At 39.2% G+C, this 7,077-nt stretch overlaps 1 protein-coding gene across 1 annotated transcript in view; it reads right to left on the bottom strand.

Annotated features, from left to right (window-relative positions):
• Positions 1-3,035: 3,035 nt before the first annotated feature.
• Fstl1 (follistatin like 1) overlaps positions 3,036-7,077 on the bottom strand; it is a 54,181-nt gene continuing 50,139 nt past the window's right edge. The window contains exon 11 of the mRNA XM_047563514.1: positions 3,036-5,698. Within this exon, the coding sequence (XP_047419470.1) occupies positions 5,654-5,698 (45 nt within the window). The 3' untranslated portion in view covers positions 3,036-5,653. The remainder of the gene's footprint in view (positions 5,699-7,077) is intronic.

Genomic DNA, 7,077 nt, shown 5'->3' with positions numbered 1-7,077 from the left:
AGCACGTGTGAGGCACTGGGTTCGAACCTCAGCACCACATAGAAACAAATGAACAAAATAAAGGTATTGTGTCCATCTATAACTAAAAAAATTTTTTTTTGAAAAAGAAAATGCCTGGAACACAGTGGAGACACAAAATATTTGCTAAATGAACATAAATGGTGTTGATCTCCACTTTGCCTTCACTGAAGAAATAGAAATCGCCCTTAACAAATCATAGAACAGAGCATAGAAAAATTGTAGTTCAGTTTGGATCCACCTCTGTACTATTCTTGTTGCAGTTGGAATACTCTGTTCTGGAATACTCCCTGAATTGTGACCTTAGATTTAATTTATATACTCCCTAATGCTGGCAATGACTACAACATACCACTCTTGGACCCTTGAGTACACATTTTCTGTGTTCTTTGTGAGGCCCTTGAAGTTCTGCACTGGCTATTTTCTGTCCTTAGGCTTCAATAATGACAGAGTTTAAAGTTCTTTTGTCTTAAAGACAGAAAGAAAAGATGGATAAATTAGGTTATATAAATAGTGAAGCTTTCAATAAGACAAAGAATACTATAAATAAAGTCAAAAAGGGGAAAATAATTGCCACACTCTTAACAAAAGGCTAGTGACATGAATCATCTTAAATCAATAAGAAAAAGGCCAACAACAAACAGACAAAATGAGCAAAGGAAATGATAGGGTGAGAACTATCATTATATTAATGGAAAGGTGCTCAATCTTACAAAAGAAATAATACAATCAATAAATTAAATGCAACAAGGGCCAGGTGTGGTGGCGCACGCCTGCAATGCCAGCGGCTCAGGAGGCTGAGATAGGAGGATCGCAAGTTTAAAGCCAGCCTCAGCAAAAGTGAGGTACTAAGCAATTCAGTAAGACACTGTCTCTAAATAAAATAGGACTGGGGATGTGGCTCAGTGGTCCAATGCCCCTGAGTTCAATCCCTGGTAATAAATAAGTAAATAAATAAAACAACAAGGAATTCCATTTTTCTAGTTGCCAAAAAGAACTGTGTTTGTGAAAATGTAGGGAAATAGAGACACTTAATGTAGGTACTTTTGGTGGGAATGTATATTGATACAACCTCTTTGAAGGACAACTGGCAATTATAAGCACATTCATGAATGTATACACCCTCTAAGAGGATGATTTTGTTATATTTTCTTTGATACAACTTGGGATTTTTATTGCCAGGTGTGCATATTACTTTTTCAAGTATAACATGTTAAATAATTAGAAAAAATTTCCTTCTAATTGACAGGAAAACTATTTAGATGGCAACATTTTCTTCCTATACCATGCCATGAAACAGTCCCCAGGAGTAGTAGCCCATGAATATGTGCTCCAGGACTCTGAGAGCATCTGCTTAGATCTACTCATTCATATTCTATTTTTCTCTCTCCCCACCCTTATTTCAGAAATAACTGGAGGACTGATGGAATGTGATACTGCTGCTCTAAAACTAAAGCTAATCAAACTAATTTATACTTATATTATTATTATGCTAGTCTAAATCATAATATTAAGATTTTAATTATAGGAAACATCTTCTGAAGTATGTTGTTTTGGCTATTTCAATAAATTACTTTCTGAACTCATATATGCTTTAACAGTAGGAAAAATGTTCACAGAGCCTGGTGGGAGGTTGGGAGAAGACAGCCAAACATGGTCATGACCAGGCATGGTGACACCCATCTGTGATCCTGCATTTGAGTAATTCCCCAAATCCAGTCAAGTTTACCTGGTTATAATTTTACAGAAGCAAGGTTTATACAGATATGATGATATTAAGAACTTTAAACCTTATCAAATGTGTTCTTTGAGAAATACAGAATCAGTGGATCTGGGGGATGCATCATATCCACGAAAATGGCAAGTTGGAAAGCAAGTACTGCTCATGTGTTTTAAAGGAGGAGCAGAAAGAAGTCTTAACCACTTAAGATTCAACCAACCAACATTTGGTCCACTTGGAAATGTTGATCCCAATTGAAGTATGCATGAAGGAAGTCATTAGGGTTATGCAACCCATTTCTAGCAACGATTCCATGCTCCTTGTTTCACCTTCCCAAGTTTTTTGGTTTCTCATACAGTTTTACCAGTAGTCAGCCTCATTGGATGCCATTCCAGTCTCAGAAGACCCACAGGGCCTTTGGGAGTCTTTAGTTTAACCTCTTCCCAATATAGGAATGCTTCCTGCCAAGTTCTGAATGTTTGTGTGTCCCCGCCACCAACTTTCATAGATGGCAATCGACTGTCCAGTGCAGTAGCATTAGGAGGTAGGGGCCTTTGGGAGATGATTAGGTCACGAAAGCTCCATCATCAGGAATGGGATTAGTGCCTTAAAAAAGGCACTCCTTCTGCCATGTGAGGATGCAACAAGAAGGCACCATCTGAAGCAGAGGACAAGCCATCATCAGACACCTAATCTGCTGTGCTTTGATTTTAGACTTACCAGCCTCCAGAATGTGAACTACAAATTATTTACCCAGTCTAAGCTATCTTGTCATAGTGGTCTGAATGGACCAAGCCACTCCTTGACTTCTCATCACACTTTACCCCAGATCCACCATCCTATTAGCCCAAGTAAACTTTCCCTTCCAATGGCATTCCCAAAATGCCTTTTTTCAATTTATTTATTTAATCGGTATATGATAGTTATATATAAAATTAGAATGAATTGTCACATATTCATACATGCATATAGCATAATTTGGTCAACTTCATTCCCCAATTCTTCCCCTTTGCCCTATCCTTGGTCCTATGCTTCTACTCTACTGATTTCCCCTCTATTTTTGTGAGATCCCCCTTTTAATGCCTTTTTCTCTCTAGTTTATGCACGATAGAAAATATCTGACCCTTGATTTTGAGTCTGGCTTATTTCATTATATACTCAAGATATCTTTATGACAAACTCTTCAGCTCCTTTCAAAAGGTTCCTGAAACTCAAATTTACTTTTGTGAGGTAAGTGGTTATTGTTTGTTTGCACAATTTTATTTGGCCTTAACTGAAGGGAAGGAAACCAATAAAATTATTTTATTTTCTTTATTTATCAATAGTAACCAAAAAAAAAAAAAAATCAGGAGTTACAAAAACAAGTTAAATGCAATATGGAAGCATACTAAATACAAATACATTTTCACAAACACACAGGCAACAAACCTGTTAATTGTTTCCTGAAGTGTGACTATTTAAATCATAGGCTAAAGGAAAGACATTCAGACTGGTTCATATGGGCTTATTAGCAGGTGGAGGAGCCCTGCTTTCCAAAAACAGTGAGCGTCCAGAGTCATGGCATGTGGGAAGGTTTCCATGGACACTGGATCTTAGCAGACACTGTTTATAAAATCACACACACACACACACACACACACACACACACACACACAGAGAAAGCCCAAGAAGCTTGCAGCCTATGCCTCATATGCTTTTAGAGGGCTGAAAGAACTGAACCTGATTTGATCCTGCATGTTTGCTCCATGCGAAGCTCTATGCAAGACTCCCCAAACTAGGCTATTTAGCAGCTTTCCATGAATGGTCCTCAGATCATGTGATCCCATGGAGCAGACAACAGCTGCCCTATTTACACAGAAGCAGCAGAACTCAAGAGGAATGTGGATTTGCTCTTGGGAATTCAATGTTGCAGGGTGGAGTAGAGTCTTGGATGGTAACCATGGTTCTAAATGTGACCAGTGGAATAGACACTGTGGCTTCTTGCTTTTAAACCAACTGGGACTCCTGCCCTCTCCCATCGTGTCCAAGAACTGGCAAAACTTCTTTTAATTAAGGCATGCTTCTGTGAGTTCTCCAAGGCACTTGGACAGGGAGTTGAATTTCAGACTGTACAAGGGGGGTTCAAAGTGTTTTTAGATGGGATGGTACATAAAAGCTCAGAATTTGAAGCAAAGTGGAATTTTGTCCTTTCAAATGAGAACAAGGAAAACCATTTAAAAGGAATTCTGGCAGACTTTCTCACAGTTGCTAGTGTAGTACAAACTACATCATATGTAATTTAATTTTTGCAAATGAGTTCTTCGAATGTTTGATCCTTGTTTTGACAAATGCATCTAAAACAGGGTAATGAGGGGGTATAATAATCTGAGGTCAAAAGACACAGGACTATGAACAACAACGGACTTGTCCCCAAGGTTCAGTTTAAAAATTCCAACTCCATTTTTCACCCCTCACATCTGAAACCTTCTTTTGTTCTCATCTCTAAAGGGAAGTCTTTCTGACTCCAACAAGAAATTGCACATGCACAGTTGAAGACAGAGGCGGGGTGGTTCTCTCTCTTGTACTCTCCTCCTGGGCATGCTTTCCCATGGAGGCCTGCAAGGGTCATTCAGCTGAGGTCAAACTTGGTCATCATATTTTTGGCTGTCTGACTTTTCTTGTCAATAAAGTTTCATTTACTGCAAGAAGAAGGAAAATCACAGGAACCTGCCTGGCTCTGGACTAATTACCAGAACCACAAAATTTGTCAAATCAAAAGGCTAAAGCATTCTTATTAGCTCACTGAGGAAACTGAGGCCCGGGAACAGGAGACAGGGCCATATCACTCTGCTAGTTAGTGGGATAATGAGCATGTTGGAGGCATTGTAAACCTCCAGTCTTTCAAACACTGATTTGTCTGAACTTCTCAGAATAAACGAAAACAAATAAACTTTTTGGATCTTGAAAGCTTTATATGAGGATGCTTCTTTCCCTGGCTTCTGTCTGAGGAATGTTCTGCCCCTTGTGGTACCCAGTTGACCTGCTAGAAGCCAGAGGTGCCAACTGTGGGGTACATCTAGTATGCGGTAGGGTGGGGGTGTCGGGTTACAGAAGTTCCTGTACCAAGAATCCCAAACTCCTTTCACCTCTGAAATGGTAGTACTGGAAAATTATTACAAAAGCTTAATATCTAGTCAAGAAAATAAAATATTATAAAACAACAACAATAATATAATGATAATAATCAAAGAATGAAGTCAACTTGCCAAAAAAAAAAGTGTTTTACAGAGATATAGCACCTTTGGTAAAAAGTATTTGAAAATTTTGGTTAGATCTCTATGGGGCTTGAAGTCTACAAGTATCTGCATCATTTGGGTCTACCCTCCCAGAAACTCCATCCAAGCCTGCAGGACACAGGTAACTAACAGGGTGGCTGTGTAGCTAAAGGCAGGGTTGAGACCAAGAGGAGAAGCAGAGATGCTGGAGGTCTGTCATGCTGACAACAGAAACAGCATGGGCTGAAAGCAGAATGCATTCCTCTCCACTGTCCTCCTGCAGGGACGGCCTGCTCAGTCTTCTCTGGCACTGCATGCTCTCCCTGCAGCCTGCACACAGCTGCGGTGGACTCAGAAAGGCTTCCCATCTAGGTCTGCTCCCTCCCACCCTGATGCAGTTTCTTTACTTGCCTCTAGCCCCAGAGCACTGTTTACAGTTTCTCGCAAAGCACTCCTAGAAATGAAGGCTATGGCCCTTCCCCTACTAGCCAGCCACCTCCATTTCCTTTATTGCAAAACAAATAAACGAAATAAAATTCATTGCTATATAAGCAAATACTGGTGATTTGGCGATTGTAGCAGACACTTGCGTATACTGGACTCAGCGTTGAAGTGGAAGAGAAGGTGCTGGGTTCCAGACACTGTGTCTAAGTGTCTCTTCTTAGATCTCTTTAGTGCTCACCCTCTTGGTCTTTTCAGCTGTTTCCTTTGAGATGCAAGAGAAAATAACCATCAGGGAAGTATGACAAAATCATTGGCATTTATCTAGGTCTCAAAACTTTATATTGCTGTCATTGATAGATACATTCTTATGCTGAATTTGAATTCTGGCAAGGACCATGCCCTATTCATGACATGGTCATGAAGGGGTTATTTACTGATTCACAGCTGACTCCATCTGTACTCCTCTGAAACAAGATCAGACCTTATTATTCCCATTTTAAGAATAAATAAAAAGGATACTAAAGGGAAGTGCTGCAAGATATTCTGAATCCCACAAGTCCCAGAGAAGTGGTAAGAGCAACACAGGTTCTGGAGGTAGACTGTCTGAGCTTGAATTTGTGCTACTTTCTTGGTGACCTTGGGCATATTGTGAAACCTGTGCCTCAATGTCTTCCAGCAGTAGAATGAGAATAAGAAAGTACTGGTTTTCACAATAGTGCCTGGCATTTTTCTCCAAAGAAAATACACAAATGGCCAATACAGACTTAAGAAAATGTCCAATATCATTAGTCATTAGGGAAATACAAATCAGAATCACGAGATACCACTTCACATTCACTAGGGAAGCTAAAATAAAAACAATAACAGCTATGTGTGGTGGTACACACCTCTATCCCCAGCTAGCAGAAGAGTTACAAGTGTAAGGCCAGCCTGCACAATTTAGCAAGGCTGTCTCAAAATAAAAGAAAAAAGATTGGGGATATAGCATAGAGGTAGAGCACTTGCCTAGCATATCCATGGCCCTGAGTTTGATCCCTAATAACAACAACAACAACAACAACAACAAAAAAAAAACACAAAAAACAAACCAAACTACACAAACAAGCAAAAAAATCAATAGCAAATACTGACAAGGATGTGAAGAAATTAGGACACTGTTGATGAGGATGTATAGTGGCGTGGCCACTTTGGAAAATAGTCTGGCAAGTTCTTCAAAGGTTAAATATAGAGTTACCATATGACCCAACAATTCCACTCTCAGGTAAACAGATGAATTAAAAATATATGTTTATGGAAAAACTTGAAAACATACACCCACATAAAAGCTTGTACAATTAATATTCACAATAGCATCATTGATTAGGATCAAAAATTAAAATGACTTAAATGTCCATCAACTGATGAATGGATGTACAAAATGTGGTAGTTGTGCAATGGTAAGCAGCCACAAAGAGGAATGAAGTACTGATTCGTGCTGTTAAGAATGAACCTTAAAACACCAACCCAAGTTAGAGAATTAGACAAAAAATGCCATGTAGTGTACAATTTCATTCTTATGAAATATTCAGAATAGGCAAATCTATAGAGTCAGAAAGTAGATTTGTGGTTGCCAGGGACAGAGGGAGAAGAGAATGTAGAATG

Source organism: Sciurus carolinensis, chromosome 9 (genome assembly GCF_902686445.1).
Source record: "Sciurus carolinensis chromosome 9, mSciCar1.2, whole genome shotgun sequence".
Taxonomy (NCBI): domain Eukaryota; kingdom Metazoa; phylum Chordata; class Mammalia; order Rodentia; family Sciuridae; genus Sciurus; species Sciurus carolinensis.
The sequence above is the reverse complement of the archived record's forward strand: the minus strand, read 5'-3'. Positions and strand labels throughout refer to the sequence as shown.